The sequence below is a fragment of the Cryptomeria japonica genome, chromosome 2 (assembly GCF_030272615.1).
Source record: "Cryptomeria japonica chromosome 2, Sugi_1.0, whole genome shotgun sequence".
In the NCBI taxonomy this organism is placed as follows: domain Eukaryota; kingdom Viridiplantae; phylum Streptophyta; class Pinopsida; order Cupressales; family Cupressaceae; genus Cryptomeria; species Cryptomeria japonica.
In genome coordinates, this window is record NC_081406.1 from 446,527,256 (window position 1) to 446,548,416 (window position 21,161).

General features: G+C 38.8%; 1 protein-coding gene across 5 annotated transcripts in view; it reads left to right on the plus strand.

The window, feature by feature from the left end:
- Positions 1 to 1,396: 1,396 nt before the first annotated feature.
- The window catches only part of LOC131031599 (uncharacterized), a 250,528-nt gene continuing 230,763 nt past the window's right edge, over positions 1,397 to 21,161 (plus strand). For 2 of the 5 annotated variants that reach the window (XR_009103062.2, XM_057962752.2), the window contains exons 1-2: positions 1,399 to 2,113; positions 2,482 to 2,833. Coding sequence is in view for 1 of the 5 variants with exons in the window: in XM_057962752.2 (XP_057818735.2) it covers positions 1,495 to 2,113; positions 2,482 to 2,833 (971 nt within the window). In the remaining 4 variants the exon portion in view is untranslated. Of the gene's footprint in view, positions 2,114 to 2,481; positions 2,834 to 8,356; positions 8,747 to 18,386; positions 18,672 to 21,161 lie in introns of those variants that run through there. The other 3 variants (XR_009103063.2, XM_057962754.2, XM_057962753.2) reach the window with 3 other exon arrangements.

Genomic DNA, 21,161 nt, shown 5'->3' on the forward strand with positions numbered 1-21,161 from the left:
ATATATGATCAAATCATATGATCAATCATGATAGTACCAACATCCATATAGATAATCAAAATAGCACATGCCCAATAGTGTCTAACATCAATCATAAGTCACTGAAGCACATGAGTAATCATCATCCAAATCATCAAAATATAGTCTAGATAAGTCTATCAAGCATAATATAAAAGTCAACTCTAGTCAAAATAAGTCAAATCAAGGGTGGACACTACAACTTAACTTGATTATATCTCCATACACCCATAGGATTGGCCTTTATATCCAATTTATCCATTCCCCGAATTACGTCAAATATGTAGGCATGAAATAAACTTTTCTTCATTTTTTATGGATAGAAATGACCTTAAATAGTTTATATTTAAATTTATTATTGGGCCCAAGTTGCTGCCTAGCTAATGGTTGTTTATATACTTGCATGCAAAATGTGCTCATTTGTGTTTTGGGGTGTTGTATAAAAGGACAAACCCCAATCTCATTTCATCTATGACATATCTCAGTCAACTTGCATTGTATAAAAGGACAAACCCCAATCTCATTTCATCTGTGACATATCTCAGTCAACTTGCATTATCACTCAAGGAGGAACATAATGCATCATTACATCATCCAATTACTTCAATATCTATATTTAATGACAAACTAGGCATTTGCCATAATTGTTTGCTGTCTTTATTCTTATGGTTTTAGATTGGATCTTAGGGGTTTTATTTACGAGGAGTTTGGTACTTAAGGTATTTTTTGACATTTTAAGATTCCAAAGAGGTAAGATGAATAAGGTTCAAGTGACCGAAATTTCACATATAGTTTTTGAATGTGAAGGATGAATTTGCAAACATGATTTAATTCTTTAGACACATAGATTACTTTTGTATAGGTGAATTTAATCTAAAATATTATAAAGTTTAGTCAACCAAAAAACCTTTGAAAATGATTAAACAATATATATTCAATTATCATCAAATCGCATTAAAAAACCAAATCCTCCTCACTCTTTATCATTTTTAAAATGTACTTATACATTTTAATTACTTCCTTAACTCTTTAATCAGAGAACCACTTTTTGAAACAATTTGACATGCAAATCACAGGTAAATGAATGAAATATGTCATGTTTCAGTTTTTGTGGAGGTGTTATTTTATTACTCCAAATAAAATAGAACCCTCGCCACTTGTCTCCAAATAGATTCACATATTTTTGCATGAAAGACTTTAATAGATTTGTATTCTTGATATTTAATATTTTATAAATGATTCTTTTTATTATAAGATATCTCTAGACATATTTTAAATATATATTTATTAATATAAATATACTAGTTTTTTGAGAAATCAATATTAAAAACAACAAGTTTTAAAAGTTGTGCCTTGTGCACCATTTGCTCGTATAGGTCCCTAGCTCGTCGAGCATCATATTTAAAATGTTGTACTGGGTGGGAACGAGGAAAGTAAAGACTGAATCAAGTTGGACGTGTGGAAAGTGAATGAGAGATGGGAACAAGAAACGCAGGAGAGGGAATGGGAATGGGAATGCTTCCAGGTCCTACCAGCAGAGAAAATGGAGGATGCGCGCACTGTAGTGAGAAGGGGTTGCTGGCGTACGGGGCAGGCAGCAGCATAGTGATAATAGAGACGAGATCCATGCAACTGGTGAGCGTACTGCCCATGCCTCCGCCTTCTTCTTCTCCCTTACTCCCCGCTCCCTTCGTCACCTCCCTGCAGTGGACGCCGCAATCTATGCAGAAGGACATTACGCAGGAATTATCTACCGCGCATCTTCGCCTGGCCGTGGGGGATCGCCAGGGTCGGATTGCCATCTGGGACGCAGGATCCAGGCAAGTCACACACTGGATGAATTTCGAGTCGGAAAAGGGGAAGCTGGGCATCCAGGATGTGTGTTGGGGGAGGTGCATGGGCACGGGCAGCTGGCTTTTGATGGCAATTCACGGGCCATCGCTGTTGGCCATATGGAACACGCAGAATGGTCGCTGCGTCTGGAAATACGATGCTGCTCCTCATATTCTTCTTTCCCTTCGCCGTGATCCTTTTGATTTCAGGCACCTTTGCGTCCTTGGACTCAAAGGCCTTCTTTTCTCTATCAATATCGCAGGTAACGAACATTCTTACCACCCATCTCTTCTGATTCCTCAACCGGGAATCCTCTTTTTCTGAAATTCATTTTGCGCTTTTAACAATTTCTTTCAATTTACATAAAAAAAATTGTACTCTTTTGCTAGGGATACAATTGAGATGTTTTTTTGTTAGTTATATGCTCAAAAGATCACATGTTTTTCAAAAGAAAGTAATAAGAGTTGTTTGTGGTTAGTTTCATTCGCAAATGATCATATCTTTCTCAAAAGAAAGTGACATGAGCTGTTTTTGGTCAGTTTAATGCTCAAATGACATATGATTTTTAATAGAAAGTGACCAAAATAGCTAGTTTGCAAATATTAGCCTCTAAAGTTTTTTCGATCACAGGGGATGAACAGAATGATACAGTGCTCAAAGAACATCAGCTTCAAGTCAGTGAAATCGGGAATTTAAAGAGTGACAAGGAAACAGGAAACAATCAGTCCTCATCCTCTCCGGCTTTGGCTTTGTTCCCTAATGTTTTTGTTAAATGTTTGTTTTCATCGAGATGGCCACACATACTATATGTGATGTTTCCAAGAGAGATTATTATCTTTGATTTGCAGTATGGAGCACCGCTCTCAGTCACTGCATTGCCCCGCGAGTCTGCGAAGTTTTTTGATCTGATCGTAGACCTTCATGGCGATTTTCTCTATTGTGCTCATACAGATGGAAAGCTCAGTGTGTGGAAGAGAAAGGAGTAAGTCTTGATGCAATTGCCAGTTCTTATTGATGTAAATTGATTCAGGTTATGATTTATGCAAATAAGATGAATGATTACAAGCGAAGTTTATTAATTTTATCCACACATATTTATAAAGCCAATCCTAGCTGTGTGACAGAAATGGAAGCAAACAGATCTGTGCCTAAGGTTGCTATCATTATCATCATTTCGATCATCTAATCATCAAGTTTACTTGGAAATTCTTCTATGAATCTGCAGGAACTGCTTTAGTTGATTCCGCAACCTGCTGTAATAGATTGAACTTTTTCAGGCAAGCATACAAGTGGATAGTAATGAAGAACTTCATATGAACAAAAGTGACATAATCTTTGACCGCTTTCTTATGCTAGATTAATAACATTATTGATTATCCTATGAACAAGAGGAATGATCTTAATGGTGTTATTTGAGATCCGGCAATTCATATATGGACTCTATCTAAGACTCAGAATATCTATATATCTTGCTTTTTTACCACTCATTATTTGACGATTTAGTCTTACTCCACGTTGCCTTCATCTAATTAATTCAAACATTAGAGCTCGAGGATGAAACTTCAAAATTCTCAATTATAAATCTCAAAAATCCATTTTTTTCGACCTGAAGAGCTGTAAGTTTTTTCTGGCTTCTTTTTATTTTCGCTTATTTCAGAAGTTTTCTTCTCTCACGTGTTGTTGTGTCGACCAGCAACACCATTCTTGTTATCAGCTTTCTACTCATGAAACACATAATATCCAGCACAATACTTTCAGGCTTCAGCCTCAAAATACATTTGTGCGAACTCTTAAGTAAATAATTCCTCACGACTCTGACAGCGACCAGAAATATGAATCTCATAAGGATTCTGTTTGTAAATAAAAAAAACAATCAAAATACATTTGAAGAATTTATAAATTTAACTTACATAAATTAGTTCCACTGGGTTATGTCTATCTAAAAATAAATCAGCCAGCAAATCTTTCATAGAATGCAATACTGCTAGCTACGAAGTACAGAGGAATGGCATTAAGTATGGTAAAACCCAGATACACTATAGTTAAGTAATCAAGAAGTTGGCTGCCTGAGGCATTATAATCTGTATAGTTACACCTTATTATTCACAAAACATTAAACATGCATTTATCTTATACTTTAGTATATGCTAGCCAGTAATCATTTCTTTTCATTTAGTATGTAAAACATAAAAATTGATATCAAAGCAGTCATTGACAGGCTAGTGGTTTGTGAAGAGTATTAGTGGAAAGCTCATGACAACCCTACAGCTCAGCAGGCAAAAGCTCTGAATAAGGATTTTTATTGAAACTCTTCTTTTGAAGGATAAAATTATTCACTATTAAATGGATAAATAAAAACTGTGCTGTTGCATTGTGTCATGAAGGATTGTAGTGAACTGAGGCTGCTAAAGCACAAATATAGAGGAAGAAGAAGGTTAGCACTTTTGGAGTAAGCACAGTGGTGATTTAAGAAAGTACTTTCAGGTTCAAGACCACACTAACAAGTTCTGAATATAGTTGCAGCTTGCTGGTTAGTGCTCCAATCACAATTTTTGTGGATTCTATTTGAAAAGCATAAGGGAAAGACTGTAAATCACTGTCAAAAATAACACGAGTAGAGACTCTTGAATGGAAATATTGAATTTGAAGATGACAAGATACTATAAATAAATGTTTCTTGAAGACATGATATGTACTAATAGAGTACAGAAGATTGGGCAGGAGTAATTCGTTACAAGCTTGGTGAAAGGGTTAATGCGTAAAGAGGTATAAATTGTACAATATATAATATAAATAGAAAAAATAGTCCAATTGTGGGTTTTTGCAGAGGGGTCTCTTATACCAAATTGGTGTCTTGCTTAGTGGTGGCTTAAAAAAATACTTTGACTGTCACCTTTACACTGACCTTATGATCCCTAGTCAGATCACTAACATAGTTGACACGTAAGGGATGTTTAGTCAATGTTTACTCACACTGACAACAATTCCCTTAAACTTGACAAAAGGTTCTTACAGACTTCCCAAAGATGCCACGAGCTGATAACTCATTAGATCACTAATCAGTGCTACTCATGTTGGTAACGAAGAGATGTTGAGGCCAACTTGATCTAACTAAGGTCTCAACCGACAAGAGTGATCTGTAAACTCTGATGGGTATTTCATGTGTTTGTTTTTCAACGATGCTTTTTTAAAACTTAGAGAGCAATAAATTTGATTTTAACAAGTTTGAATGTAATAATATAATGCAGGAAAATAGAGAGAACAATTCACCACAAAGAGAATGAGACTGATATACCTTGGAGAAAACTGCAGGAAATGTGAGTAATAATTTCACTTTAAACTGCTCTAATGGCATTTACAACTGGTCTAAGCCTCTTGGGCTTGATTTCCAAGCATGTTCCAACTCTGGAATTCAACTTCGAAGACCCAAAATTCCCTCACAGTCCAACTCCCTTGCTACTGTGCTTGCAGCAATCAATTAGGAACAACAAAATTTGCAATTTACTTTATGATTCCCTCTACAAAGTTCTCAAAATGATATTAGATGACTAATCTGTGTCACAATTGGCTATACACAGTGTTACAAGGCCTTTGAAAGTTGAAGCAATTCAGAAGTTGGAGAGAAAACTGGGAATTGGAACATCATATTATGCATTTTTAGCATAGAGTAAACTGCCACTTTCAGTAGAGAGGTGATTTAATTCTGGCCCTGTATTTCCGTGATTTTAATTTTGCTGCCTATGACAACTGGAGACTTTGCCATAGAGCCCAGAATACTCCTCAAGATTCTCCCTACTGCCAAAGCATGTTGATGTCACATACCATATAATATACTCAAGTATCCAATAGCCTGCACCATGTTTCAAAAGCTCTCCAGTATATCCTTTATGGATCACACCTCCCCAATATGGAGGGGAGACTCAACAGAAGAGGGAGGATGAACCTCGCAACTGATGACTTGACTGCAACCTTCCCTTGCACTGCAAAATAAACATTAGCTAAAATCTGAAATGCCTCTGACTCTAATTGTCAATGTGATGTGACAATAAAGTGCTTGAACATGGAGGAACTTGATCAAGATGGAGGACTCTTTTGTTTCTACTTAACATCTTCCTGTGAAGATTCAAGACCTCACTAGGCTGCTCTTTGCTCTTGTAAGCATACAACATTAGCTCTTTTCACCCTTGATGAGGCTGTTCTTGTTTGTTTTTTCTGTAGAATCACTGCTTAATGATATACAATGGCTGTTGAGAACACTACCACATTCATCTGAACGAGCAATATCTACCACTACTTCATCAACAAACTTGGAACCAACATAAAACTGCATTCTACTTTTCTTATTAACAAGCAGTCTAGCACAATCACACCTTCTTTGATCCAATCCAACCCATATGGTTTGGGGTGTCAATAAGTCACAAGGTAATTCTTTCAATTAAATCTTGGGAAATCAAGTTAGTTTTACAACAAGAATCACAAAATGCATCAGCCATCACATCCTTAACATGAATTTTGATTTTAGGCACTGCTTTTTGAGAAAACAAATGAACTTTCTTAGTAGTGCAACTAATCCTAGAACCCACCTTAGAAGTGTAAACAATTCATCCTTTTCAATGGAGAGGTTACTGTTCTCATTACTCTTCTTACCTTGCTTGTGAGGGTTCTTTTCAAGATGCAACTTCCAACATGAGGGTTCTTGATGACCGTCTTTAGTACAATGATAACTTTGTGTTGATTCCTTCTTAGTGCTTGTGGAACTTTTTTCATCTTGGCTTTTGCTTTGCTTATCCTAAGAGAGGATGAAAGATTGTCTACCTCAAGGTGACAAGCATGAGCACATGTCTTATCTATGTCCATTGGTTTGAATAGCAACACAGTTCTACAAAGTTGGCAACAAAGACCTTCTATATACACATCTTTCTCCATTTGGATAGCCCTTCTATGAGATTCAGTAGTGTACTCTTGCACACTTTGTCACTCCTTTGTCTTAAAAAATTGCAATTTCATACATTTTTCCTTTTTATTACAAATATGGTAAAATTGTTTCCTTAGCAATTCTTCAGATTGATCCCATGAACTAATAGGAGCTTCCTTTCTTAATGCTATAGAATACAAGAGACTCTTAAACCAAATTAAAGCATGCTTTGATACTCTCAACCAAGGAAAAGAAATCTTTGGTTCTAAAGAGAGAGAATGCATGTCAAAGTATACCTCAAACAATGCCACCCAATGATCAAGCTTCTGTGCATTTGATTCCACTTTTAAATGATAGAATCTCTATCATAGCCTCCACTTTGAATAGGGTTTTGCTTAGAAGACATTTTTTTCTCTTTGAAGACTCCATTTCTTCGTTGGAGTTGGCCTTGCCTTTGTCCAACCTCTCCATGAGCGCCTATATCAAGCTTTTTATGGTCTCCGTTGATTGAGAAGCCTCCATCTTGAGGAATCTCACTTCAGCATCAAACTCATCTTCTCTTGCCATGCTTTTCAACTCATTTCTTTTGTGGAAGTAAAAGTCCCTTTGAAAAGGTAAAATATCTATTTGTTGTGGGCATGAACCTACAAAATGCTCTCATATGTTCCAAAACTCTTTCACAAGAGTTGGAGAATTTATCATATGTTCCAATGCTCTTTTTGGCATATAAGGTCAATGTTACCTGCTTTCTAAATTTTTCTAAACTAGTAAAAAAAATAAAAAACACCTAACTTTGGGAGTTGCATCTCCCACTAACACTTTGCAAACCAATTTTATGTTTGGATATCTTTTTTTAACAAGTGCAGAATTTGTCTTTTTTCAAAATTTTGTCAGCCAAATTCTTTCAAAACATATACACAAAACAGAAAACTACAGATTTTGACAGTGTCTAGAGGAGTAAACACTGTTTGTCTTTTAATGTTATCATCTGGGATGGAACTTAAATTAATTAATCCTTTCCAGAAAACTTATGGGTTTAACAAAAAAATCTTGAACACAAATTTGTAAGAATTACAGCAGAAAAATTGCCATTTTCAATGGAATTGTTTTCCTTCTAATTTCTGAAGCTGATATATTTGTGATGCAACAACCTAATTTTGCAAACAATCAAGTGTTGGATTGAACTTTGAGGGGAGAGATTAACCCACAAAGACAAATAATGGAATAAGGCAACACTAGTTTGTAATGTACTCATTCTTTTGACAGGTCATTGACAGTCAAATTCTAGCCACTCTCATCCCCTAGGCTAGAATTAATTAATTAATAAAGGGGATGAATAAATAATTAATGACTTACACCAAAAGCTAATGTTTGGAGATCAAATATTATAACTCATCGATATAACTTAAGTTGGGGCCATTTTAAGTTATAAAGTTGTTTCTCCTAGGCAACTAAATGTGGGGGTCATTTAATAATTAATACAACATATAATATTCGCCTAAGTTGCCAATGAGGAATCTTCTAGAGGCTGGAGTTTTTATTTAAAGGCATGGACTGTGGGTTAGCATTCATTCATTCATTGCTTATGTTTTGATTTTGGCTGTGCACGCTGAATTCTCCTTTCAGGACGAAACCCCTGTGAGGATTTTCTTCTGGACAAAACCCCAGAAGACTGATAAATCCATTACCAGCTCTGAAGACATCAATACAACTAGCGCTGTTTACTGGAGGCAATTAACCCTGTGTTCGGAGACATCTGAGTTTAGCTGAAGCAGTTCGAAGGTTAAGAGAGGGCAGTCAGCAACATCGTGGTTTAGCTTTTTGGTCCAAATTCATGCTCAGCGGTTGAAGACACAAACAGCAGTCCACGGAAATTAGTATCCCAGCCAGAGGGAAGGTTTGGTGCCAAAAAAACAAGGTTCCCAGGTCTGCAGCAAACCTGCAACAATCAATATTACCTGAGAACTGTCTCTAGTTTGGGTATGTAGATATTGTAATTGTTCAAATGCAAACCCTTTCTGAATAAAGAATTCCCAAGTCCAGTCAGGAAATAATATTAGCGTTCATTCTACATGTAAGTTCATTTGTTTGCTTGTTATAAATTACGAGTATTTGTTGAGAATCGAATTGTTTTCAAAGGAAAAGCGTTTTGTGTGCTATAAGTTCTTATTAAATAGAAGAAAGAATATTTCAGTGGTATCAGAGCCACCTTTCCTGCCAGCCTGTGTGGGAAAACCATTTGTATGTCAGTTTCCTGGTGAATTTGGTGGTTGCATGTCAGAATAAAGAAATTCTATGCACGGATATAACACTAGAAGTAGGTCCGGGCATCAAGAGGAATCTGAAATCAGACCAGCTGAAGGTGAAATGGGTGAGAGAAGAGATGGATCACCACCCAGAAATTTAAACAACCAAATGGATCAGTTTTTGACAGCCTTTGCCCAGCAGCAGCAGCAGATGATGCAACAATTCCAAGATCGAATGATCACTGCTATGGGTCAGCTGAGGATGGATCGTTCTAGGTCCAGAAGATTGAGTAGTGTACGTAGCCGGGCCAATAGTAGACATGAAAACCAGGACAAAGTAGGCTCTAATGCTGTTAGAACAGCAACTACACGATCAAATAGACCCCTACGTCCTCCCTTCTTGCCTAGACAAAATGAAGAAGAGACGATTCCGGAGCAACCAGAGGTAGAAACTCATATAACAGATGATGTGATGGCTGCATATGCTGATTACATGACACTTCCGGAACAGGTTAGAGCGTTAATGAACTTGAATCAGTTCATGGATCAGCGGAAGGAAAAGGCTAGGTATCGCATGAACAAGCAAGATGGAAGGCCCACGGGACAAGGTAGACTTGGTGCTCAGCCAGCTGATTATAAGAATGCATTAAATAAAATTCCTTTACCTACTTTTGATGGCAGTGGATAGGTGAGTGCCAGATCCTGGGTACATAAACTTGACACCTTCCTGTCTCTCAAACCGATGGAAGAAGATAAGTCCATTCAATTTTCCACAATGCATTTAGAAGGAGTAGCATATGACTGGTGGCATCATGGGCTAGTTTCTCAGGATCATGCACTGATTCATTCTTATGAAGAATTTGTCGACAAATTGATTGCCCGGTTTGACAAAAAAGATGTGGAAGTATATTATAGGGAGCTGACACAACTTAAGCAATTTGGTCATGTTGAGGCACACATCAATGAATTTTAGAAAATTGCAGTTATGGTTCCTGATATGTCAAAAAGGCGTGTTACAATGCTATTTGTTGAGGGCCTGAGTGACAGATTGCATGGGTTGGTGAAAGCTCACAAGCCTAGCACATTACACGATGCCATAGGTCTAGCATTGAATTTGGAGACTACACCTCCCTTCCAACCACGAAAGAAGTTCTTTATTGATTCTTAGTCAAAGCAAAAGAATTTCAAACCACAAAAGAAATTCCCACCAAAATCATATTAGGAGTCTAGGAATGAACTTCGCAAGAAGAAGTTATGTTTTAACTGCAAAGAACCATGGGAGCCTAGCCATCGTTGCATGGTAAAGGCAAGGTGCATCTGATTGAGGTGATTTTTGAGGATAAAGAACAAGAAGAACAAGATTATAGCATGGATGAGGATTCTAATTAGGGAGATCAGACACATATAGAATTGGAGGACTCAACAACTAAGGAAACTCCACGCATTGTTACTCTATCTGGAGGCAGACCTTTCAGGCTGAAGGGTGTTCTTAAGGGACAAAGGATGGTATGTTTGGCTGATAGCGGAGCCACACTTAACTTCATTGACGAAGGATTCGTAATGAGGCATGGACTTCAGGCTGAAGAGTTTTCGGGATTCAGCGTCATAATGGCTGACGGTTTCCCGTTGATATGCACTAAGGTAATTCCCCAACTTAGTATACAGTTTGGTGATTACACTTTGACAGGGGATTTCTACGTGATTAATCTCAGTAACATAGATGCTGTGTTGGGATTGGAGTGGTTGGAGTCACTTGAACGTTATGTTCAAGACTTCAAACAAATGCAGCTAGAGTTCATGGTAAATGGGAAAAAGACAATACTTAAGGCAATGGCAGATGGTGGACCTAGGTTGGTGTCAGCTAGAAGGATGGAGGCCCTTATCAGATATGGTGATTTAGATTGGGCAGCACAGTGTTTTGTTTCTTCTAAACCGGTCTCCAGAGTACCATGTGGACTTACAAACAGTGTTAGATAAACATAGTGCAGTTTTTGGAGATATACATCCTGGACGACCACCTGACAGAGGATTTGAACATGTGATTGAGCTGGAAGAGGGCCCAAAGCCCGTGATCACCACACCTTATCGGCACCCACATCACTTTAAGGAGGAGATTGAGAAGACAATCAAAGAGCTTCTCAGTATGGGACATATCAGACCCAGTTCGAGCCCATTTGCCTCATCGGTAGTTCTGGTTAAGAAGAAAGATGGGACGACGCGCATGTGTATAGATTACAAGGCATTGAATAAGAAAACTATAAAAAACAAGTATCGCATACCCAGGATCGATGAAACTACACGGGGCCTTGTACTTCTCCAAAATAGATCTACGCTTTGGTTATCATCAGATACGTGTCAGAGAAGACGACATTCACAAAATTGCCTTCCGTTGCCATTACGGGCATTTTAAGTTCGTGGTCATGCCCTTTGGACTCACAAATGCACCGACAACATTTCAGTCTTGTATGAATCACGTCTTTCGGGAGCAGCTGAGGAAATTTGTTTTGGTCTTCTTTGATGACATCTTGATTTACAACAGAACTTGGAGTGATCATGTGCATCATTTGGACGTGGTATTGGGTATTATGCAGGTACAGTCACTTAATGCAAAAGCCTCTAAGTGTGAATTCGAGATGACAAAGATCTTATAACTGGGACATATCATTGGCGTTGATGGTGTGAAGTGCATCAAGAGAAGATTCAGGCAATCTTAGACTGGCCACAACCTAAAAACATATCTGAGTTGAGAAGTTTCTTGGGGCTGTGTTCATATTACAAAAGGTTTGTGCGTGGGTTCTCTTAGTTAGCTTCTCCACTGACTGACTTGACTAAGAAGGGTGCGTTCTAATGGTCAGAAAGTGCACAGTTAGCTTTTGATAAGCTTAAGGATGCTATGAGCTCATTTCCGGTGCCGGCACTACCAGACTTCACACAACCATTTGTTTTGGAGTGTGATGCATTAGGGCAAGGAATTGGTGCAGTGCTAATGCAGAACCGATATTCGATCGCTTATGAGAGCAGAAAATTGAGGGACAATGAGAAACTTTATTCCACATATATGATAAGGAGATGTTAGCGATCTTGCATGCGCTAGCTAAGTTCAAGCAGTACCTGGTTGGGACTCGTTTCATAGTGCGTACAGATCATAATAGTCTCAAGTATTTCCTGGAGCAAAAGGATTTGAATGAGCGGCAACAAAAATGGGTAAGCAAGATTCAAGCTTACGACTTTGATGTGGAATATGTAAAAGGAAAGAAAAATGTTGTTGCAGATGCTCTCTCTAGGAAACCCACTCTTTTTTCCCTCACAGAGATTGCAGCTGATTGAAAGACGCAGTTATTGGTTGAGTATTCAAAGAATCCTTTTGCTTGTGATCTTATTGATGGTAAGGTGCAAGATGATAGATATGCAGTGATGGATGATATTATCTATTTTAAAAACAAAATCTATCTTGTACCTGGTTCCATACTGAAGAAGAAAATATTGGAGGCACTACATGATTCACCTGCAGCAGGACACCCAGGTTTCTTCAAAACCTATCGCCAAATTTGCGAGAGGTTTACCTGGAAAGTATTGAAGGATGATGTGCTCCAACATGTTAGAGAATGTCTAACTTGCCAACAAAATAAGTTAGAACACACATTTCCTGTAGGTCTTCTACAACCTTTGCCAATTCCTGAGCAGAAATGGGAAGGGATATCAATGGATTTTATCATAGGACTACCACGTGTGCAGGGGAAAGATTGTATCTTTGTGGTAGTTGACCGGCTCACTAAGTATGCACACTTCTTTGTTGTTCCTACAGATTCCACAGCATTGCAGATTGCAGAATTATTTTTCAGGGAGATCTTCAGATTGCACGGATTGGCCAAAACCATTGTAAGTGATAGAGACAACAGATTTATGAGTATGTTTTGGCAAGAATTGTTTAGATTGGTAGGAATTGAATTGACACCCAACACCAACTACCATCCTCAAACGAACGGGCAGACAAAAATAGCTAACAAGTGGATTGAAGTCTATTTGTGAAACTATGGAAACTATGTTTCAGGGCAGCAGCGTGCTTGGGTGAGGTGGCTCTATCTTGGTGAGTATTGCTACAATACCACCTATCACATGTCCATTGGCATGTCACCTTTCAGAGCTCTGTATGGGTATGAAGCTTTATCATTTGTGGATTTAGCATTTGATGACAGTAAGGTCCCACAGGCTAAGGAGACTATGTAGAACTATCAAGACATCCTCAAAGCACTCAAAGATAACATAGATCATGCCCAACAAAGTTCAAAAACTCGGACTCGCCACGGACTCGACAAACCAAAAATTTGGACTCAGACTCGGACTCGTGCACGACTCGCGAAAGACTCAACAAAAAAAAAACCGTAGTTTTACAAAAAAAGTAAAGAAATTAATGCATTTAGAGAACATACGAGCCATAATTGAAACATTACACATTTCATATGATCAACAAATGCACAATATTTGAAATTTCATCATTCATACTCATAGTTTCAAACTTTCAACTCTAAAATGTATAATACCAAGATTTCTTCAATGCTAATTATGTTGTTATATGGAGCTTAATCAGATTCGGAGGTTAAATTTTCCCTACTTCCATCAGCGCAGTTTTCCCCTATATTTTTTGACGGGGGTTTGGAGGCAGTGCCCCCAAGTTGGGGTCAAGGGGCATTGCCCCTTGCGGGGTCAAGGGGCAGCGCCCCTTGCGCGTTCCCTGTCACGATACATGGCAGGGTCGAGGGGCAGCGCCCCGCGAGGCCAAAAATACTTTTATTAATTTTATAAAGGCATCGAGTGTTATTTTTTTATTGGCCCACCTCCAATTAGGGTTACCCCTTAACCCCCAAAAAAGTCAAAAAGGGGGGGAGTTATGCCAAATGAAGGCAAAAAAAACGAAAAAAAAATCATTTTTAAAGCTTGCCTGATGGTTTTTTTGGGTCGCGCGAGTCCATCTGAAAGACTCGCGAGTCCTTGCAAATGGACTCGCCACGTGGCTCCCACGGACTCGCGAGTCCGTGGTGAGTCCACGAGTTTTTAAACTATGATGCCCAAAACCAACAAAAGATGTACGCTGACAGGCGCCGAGTTGAGCGGACTTTTGAAGTGGGGGACTTAGTTTTTCTACGTTTGCAGCCATATAGACAGTCCACATTGAAGATGAGTGGGGCATAAAAGCTGAAACCATGCTTTTATGGGCCCTATAAGATTTTAAAGAGAATAGGAGAGGTTGCATATGAATTAGAGTTACCGGAGGGCAGCAAAATACATAATGTGTTTCATGTCTCTTGTCTTAAGAAGGCTCTAGGTTAGCATACAGTTGCATCTCCTAAATTACCACCTCTAGATAAAGAGGGGAAGTTGGTCTTGGTTCCAGAAGGCATTGTAGATTGGAGGGAGAGGAAGTTGAGAAACAAAATGGTTCGATAATACTTAATCAAGTGGAAGAATCTACCCCTTGAAGATGCCACATGGGAAGCGTTGACGACTGTTTTGACACACCCGCCAACAGTCAGGTAGCCAATGTGAACACTCACCACCTCTCCTGAAAAGCAATGAATTTGGGAAAACTCACTACCCCAAGGTCTTTATAGTCGGGTCACGACGGTGATGGGCAGCCCAATGGTTGATGTGGTTGTACTTGTAAAGGGGCCTGCTGGTTGAAACTAAATCTCGCTGGTCATAAATGGCTGAACTTCCTTTTTTTTTATTTTATGATTTAAGATTCTCTGGAAAATAAACTGCGAAGAGTACAAGGGAACAATAAAATAATAGTGAAACCAATACAATAACAACTTAATGAACTACTCAATTAATTCTCGGCAATCCAAGAAATTATCAAATATTATCCAAGTTAGCATTCAACAACGAACCTCCATAAAACCTGCAAAATCATCAATTTCACAGACTTATGGAAATAAAATCATCAACAATATGGCCTATCACAGTAATTCTCATACACCACTGACGTGCGCAATATGATTCATAAAGTGATAAACAAAAAGATCAAACCATGTTGCTAACTCCAAATAATAGACATTACCAGATTACACATAACAATTTAGTAGAATATAGATGTAGATCAGGCAATCTACAAGCTGCTTCTCATATTAATCTCAATGAATGTATAACAAAATAACTCAACTTCTTAACCATCTACCAAAATATTCTAAAAATCTCTAAGTGGGCCACAAGTCATCAATTTGGGGACCCTTACAAACGAATCCAACTTCTCAATTTATAGAAGTTTTCTGCCCTATTATCTAGGAAATAAATCTAACCTAAATTAAGAATTGAAACTAGGAGTTGCAGTTAACTTGCAAGTTTCTGTCTTGATACTCCAATTAACTACTACGAAATAGGGTTTGCATGAGCACTACGAAGACCATGCTAGATGAGCCACATTTTCGTAGTCATGCAGAATTTTGCTCAAAATTAGAACCTGAGTTGGGGCTGCAGCTGAAAAATACAAAATTGGGGGTCATGCAAAAACTCTGCTATCTTTAGCAATTGTATGTTCATCCTGCACTTTTTAATAAAAGCTTTATAATTATCCATTATGCATGCGACTACTTGGACAGGAGGATCAGCTACGTGTTTAATTCTAAATCTATACTTCTTCAAAACTCCATCTGCATGCTTCCTTCCTTTCTCTAGCTCCCCTATTGTCTCTGCCACCTCTTGACACTGAGTGATCAAGTACGTGTACTTGTCCATGAGGGCGACATCGAATTGTTGCTCCATTATTCCGGTACTAGTTAATCCTCAACCGAAGGCTCCAAGCATATGTTTTACAAAATTCTCATATGACAAAATTTCTCTGAGGGACCCGAATCTCTGCCATATCCTTCATATATTGCTGAAACATTTCAATTTTCAGCTCCAAAATGTACACATAAGACTACAAGTTTTCACAACTGTCCCCTCCTAAAAGGTTTTCCTCCATTTGTTTGCAAATGTTGTCAGAGAGGATCTGCGGCCAATCAAAATATTGCTTTCCAATTAGGATAGTAGTCATAAACTGGAACATCCATGGATGGAAATGCTTACAGTCAGGCTTGCCAAAGGCCCTGCTCAGCATAATAATTAAGTCTCTTTGGGGCTCCTTGAAGTCCACCCTCAGGATCTCTGTTCCCTTGAGACCTGTTTTCCTCTCTTCTTCTAGCCAGTTTTCATTCATGTGCCTTTTATTTGCTGCAACATTGTCATTCCATGCCTTCAAGGCCTCCTCTTCAGTTGAGAGGAATATCTCTTCTCTGGTTGGGATACCAAACACGAATCCCAGCATGTCAGGAGACAAGTCTATAACTGTCCTCCCCTGTGCGTCAGTGCACTTTCTAGTGTCTGGGTTGTAGAACTGAGCAATTGTCATTATAAATTCTGGTGCTTGCACTGATTGTGGAAAAATAGTTGTCTCCACTAAGCCCGATCTTTTGATTCTCCTGTGTAGGGCCTCCAGTTTGGGCCTTATTTAACTAGGTTCTGATATCTTCAATTTCAATATGGCCAATTTTTCGTGTCGGTAACCCATTTCACTTGATCATCCAACTTTGAAGAGTAGACTTGTCCTTGATAGTGGTACTTCATGGTAGCTGGAAGTTTATCAGTATCTTTGCTTCTTTTGCTAGAAGATGAGTCCATCTAAGTGCCTGAACTTGTGAGAAGAAAACGAGGATCAGTTCCTTATAAAAACATAAAAGGTTCCTTCACTTCGGGACTTCGAGCTTCCGGAGTAGGGAGTTTTTTCTTTATAAAACAGAGTTTGGAACTCCAGGGTTCTGGGGTAGGTAAGAGCAAACCACCCGGAACTCCGGGGTTCCGGGTTGGGTAGATAGGCCTTGAATCCGGAACTCTGGGGTTCCGGGGTAGGTAAGAGCAAACCACCCAGAACTTCGGGGTTTCGGGGTAAGGAAACTCAAACCACCTGGAACTTTGAGGTTCCGAGGTAAGGAAACTAGGGCACGCAGGATACGCGGAAAACACAAAAAAAACGAAAAGAAGAGAAAACAAAAACAAAAAAACGACAAGGAAAGAAAATCTAACCTATAAACGACCAAAAGGGCAAGAAAATTCACGTACTTGGTGGATCAAAATGCCCAAGAACGCAAAAGGAAGCTCGGCAGTTTGGAAGCTTGCGGTTAGGAGGCAAGGAAGAAGGAGCTCTGAATGCACAAATGAATTTTAAAAGTTCATCATTCCTATTTATACCCCCTCCCAAAACCTGTCCGTACGAGCGACTTAAACAGGACCTTGGGACTTTGGGGTCTCGAGGTTCCTAGCTCAACAAACAAAACACCAAACAAAACATCCTACCCCGGGACTTCGGGGGTCCGGGGTAGGGAAACTCAAACAAGCAAGGATCCACCTCGAGACTCCGGGACTTCGGGGTTCTGGGGTGGATCAGACACACACATACCTCGGGACTCTGGAACTCCGAAGTTTCGAGGTAAAGAACACAAAGACAAAAGACACACCTTGGGACTCCGGAACTCCAGAGTTCTGAGGTAAAGAACAAGCAAACAAAGGACATAACTCGGGACACCAGAACTCCGGAGTTCCGAGGTAAAGAACACAAAGACAAAAGACACACCTCGAGACTCCGAAACTCCAGAGTTCCGAGGTATGAACAAAAAGATACCTTGGGACTCCGGGACTCCGGAACTCCGGAGTTCCGAGGTTGGAACAAAGAAGAGACCTCTGGACTCCGGGACTCCAGAGTTCCGAGGTAAAGAACAAGAAAACAAAAAGGACAAAGCAAAAAGCGAGCAACATAGGGGACCCATATTGTAGCACAAGGAAACTAATGGGGAATAGATATGCAAGGCATAATAGGAAGGTGAGGAGATATTGCAGCACCCTAGCTTGCAATTGCTAGAGGACTAGCAATTCCGGAAAGGGAGGTCTGTAATTTCCTCATTCTTTTGACAGGCCATTGACAGTCAAATTATAGCCACTCTCATCCCCTAGGCTAGAATTAATCAATTAATAAAGGGGATAAATAAATAATTAATGACTTACCCCAAAAAGCTAATGTTTGGAGATCAAATACTATAACTCATCAATATAACTTAAGTTGGGGCCATTTTAAGTTATAAAGTTGTTTCTCCTAGGCAACTAAACGTGGGGGTCATTTAATAATTAATACAACATATAATATTTGCCTAAGTGGCCAATGAGGAATCTTCTAGAGGCTGGAGTTTTTATTTAAAGGCATCAACTGTGGGTTAGCATTCATTCATTCATTGCTTATGTTTTGATTTTGGCTCTGCACGCTGAGTTCTCCTTTCAGGACGAAACCCCTGTGAGGATTTTCTTCTGGACGAAACCCTAGAAGACTGATAAATCCATTACCAGCTCTGAAGACATCAAAAATAGCTAGTGCTGTTTACTGGAGGCAATTAACCCTGTGTTCGGAGACATCTGAGTTCAGTTGAAGCAGTTCGAAAGTTAAGAGAGGGCAGTCAGCAACATCGTGGTTTAGCTTTTTGGTCCAAATTCATGCTCAGCGGCTGAAGACACAAACAGCAGTCCATGGAAATTAGTATCCCAGCCAGAGGGAAGGTTTGGTGCCAAAAAAACAAGGTTCCCAGGTCTGCAGCAAACCTGCAACAATCATTATTACCTGAGGACAGTCTCTAGTTTGGGTATGTAGATATTGTAATTGTTCAAATGCAAACCCTTTCTGAATAAAGAATTCCTAAGTCCAGTCAGGAAATAATTTTAGCGTCCATTCTGCATGTAAGTTCATTTGTTTGCTTGTTATAAATTACTAGTATTTGTTGAGAATCGAATTGTTTCCAAAGGAAAATTGTTTTGTATGCTATAAGTTCTTATTAAATAGAAGAAAGAATATTTCATAGGTGACCATTGCTTGTTAAGTAAACTAGGCAAAACAAGAAATAGGGTAACCCTAAGCTACTGTTACTTGTTTAAAACTGAAAGATCCCCTATGGATTCCACCCACTTTTTAACCTTTCTCTCATTGAGTTATTCTGTCAAACAGTTTGCATACATTCCTTGAAAGGCACCAAACTGAAATATTTTAAAAAGTTTCTTATGGGTGTTGTTTTACAGTGCCAAGGATACTATTCATAAGCCTCAACATGCATTGATCAAGTAAAATAACAAATCACAAGTCTGTTCCAAGATATATTTGTATGAATGACTGAATCAAAAAGAAATGAACTCCTCAATCTGATCTTGAAATAACTCCATTCCACAACGAAAACAGAACTCAAATACAGAATATTTAATGAGTTCCTTTGCTGATAAAAATCAATTCACAATATTCAAGAACCTGATTGTTACTACGGCAGTTAGTGGTATCAGTATGCGATGAGCCTTTAATGAACCTCCAGTGGCTAGCAAGGAGTGGCCATACAAGAAATTTTTCAAATTCTGCAATCAGCTTATTATCAACAGCAAATGATCCACTTCCGAGCTTATACTGAGTCTATATTTTAGAGATTAAGCCACTGGTGAATAGGAGATGTTGGGTGCCCTGCTTATCAATCAGATTTATGGCACTTCCCATAACCTACGATTTGCTCATACAACTATCTATCTATTCGCTCTTATCTCATTACAAGCAGCTCTTAAAATTGGAAATGAGATTATATATGTCTGAAGCATATAAAGATATATTAAAATGTGTCCTCGTGCCAATGAAGGCGGCTGACGCCACAAGGAGAGATTTGTGCTTTGGATAGAAGTCCACCCCGGGAACCTCATACCACAGGAAAGAATATAGTGGCTAGCAACTCGGATATAGTCAGCAATGATCCTCCATGACAAGCAAGAATGATATCAAAACCTGGAATCAATTCAGTCTTTAGTCTTCCACACCCAACAAGAATCCTCATGACTCCATTAAGCATAGGTGTGGCAAGGTGAGTGAAACCAGATCATACCAATCGCACTAAACAGAGCCTTGATAAGGTAGCTTCGACCATAGAGCTTCTCTTCACAGTGCCCAATATTGTATTATAATCCTGTTAGAAAAATTAAGGCCCCGCATATATACATTAGCAAATACAATATTCCCACAGCTGGAACACAGAGTTTTATGGAAATGCAAAGAATTCGTTCATCAAATAGACTTCATGACTCTTTAGAATTCATAGGCAGCAACAAGGAGCATAATAGTCTTCAAACAATACTCCACATTGAACGAAAATGGCAGTTCACAATTCAATGCAAGGTTTAATATCTATTGGCCACGATTCCTTCTTTCTGAAAGATGCCGCAAGTAGATATAACAGAAAAACAACACTATCTTCCTTAAAATTCCAAGATAAATGTATTCAAATCTGAGCTTCTTTAACAGACTGAGCCTTGTTGCTTATATGACATTCAGAATTTGTATATAGCAGAGATACCAAACAGAAAATTAACTTTAACTTTCATTACAGAGAGTAAGTTCAGACCTTAGCTTGCAGCAATTACCTGAAGAACAGTAGTTGAAGATAGATTAATCGATATAGTGACTTATGCCAGCGTTCTAAGTAGCTGAGCATAAGTGCATCTCTCTTGCATACCTGCAGTATCTTCCTCACGTACTGGCAGTATTGCCTTCTTCAGTCACAATTGACTTGGTCTCAGATTAGGCCCAGTTCATACAAGTAGCTCCAGTCACAAGTGAAGAAACCACCCCTGATTGCCTTACTGCTGGGTATGAAATATATGTGTTTCGCATCAAGGCTAATATAAGCCGACAAACATATTTCTGTTCCACAGTCTTTAATATTGCTCCAGAACTCATGATATTACCTCAAGCTGGTCCAAGGAAGAGCCACTTTCATGTTCCCAAACTTTAGAAAGATCTGGCCAAATTAAACTTGGTCCCACATAATATATAACTTCAATAATATACCCGATTGATAGAGTAGTAATCTTCAGTTTTCACAATGTGTGCTGCGTCAACACTCGCTCCTTTCAACAACCTGTACCTCCTGTCAAAACATATAACTCTTGGATGATTTATGTGTGAATCCCTACAATAAAATAAATCTCTATTCATTCAACACATAGTGTATAAATGCCCAGCTTGCTGTATTGTATGCAAAGACTTTACAATAGGAAAGATTTGTGAAGTATCAGACAGACCAATATTGAGTTTATAATTCAACTAAGCA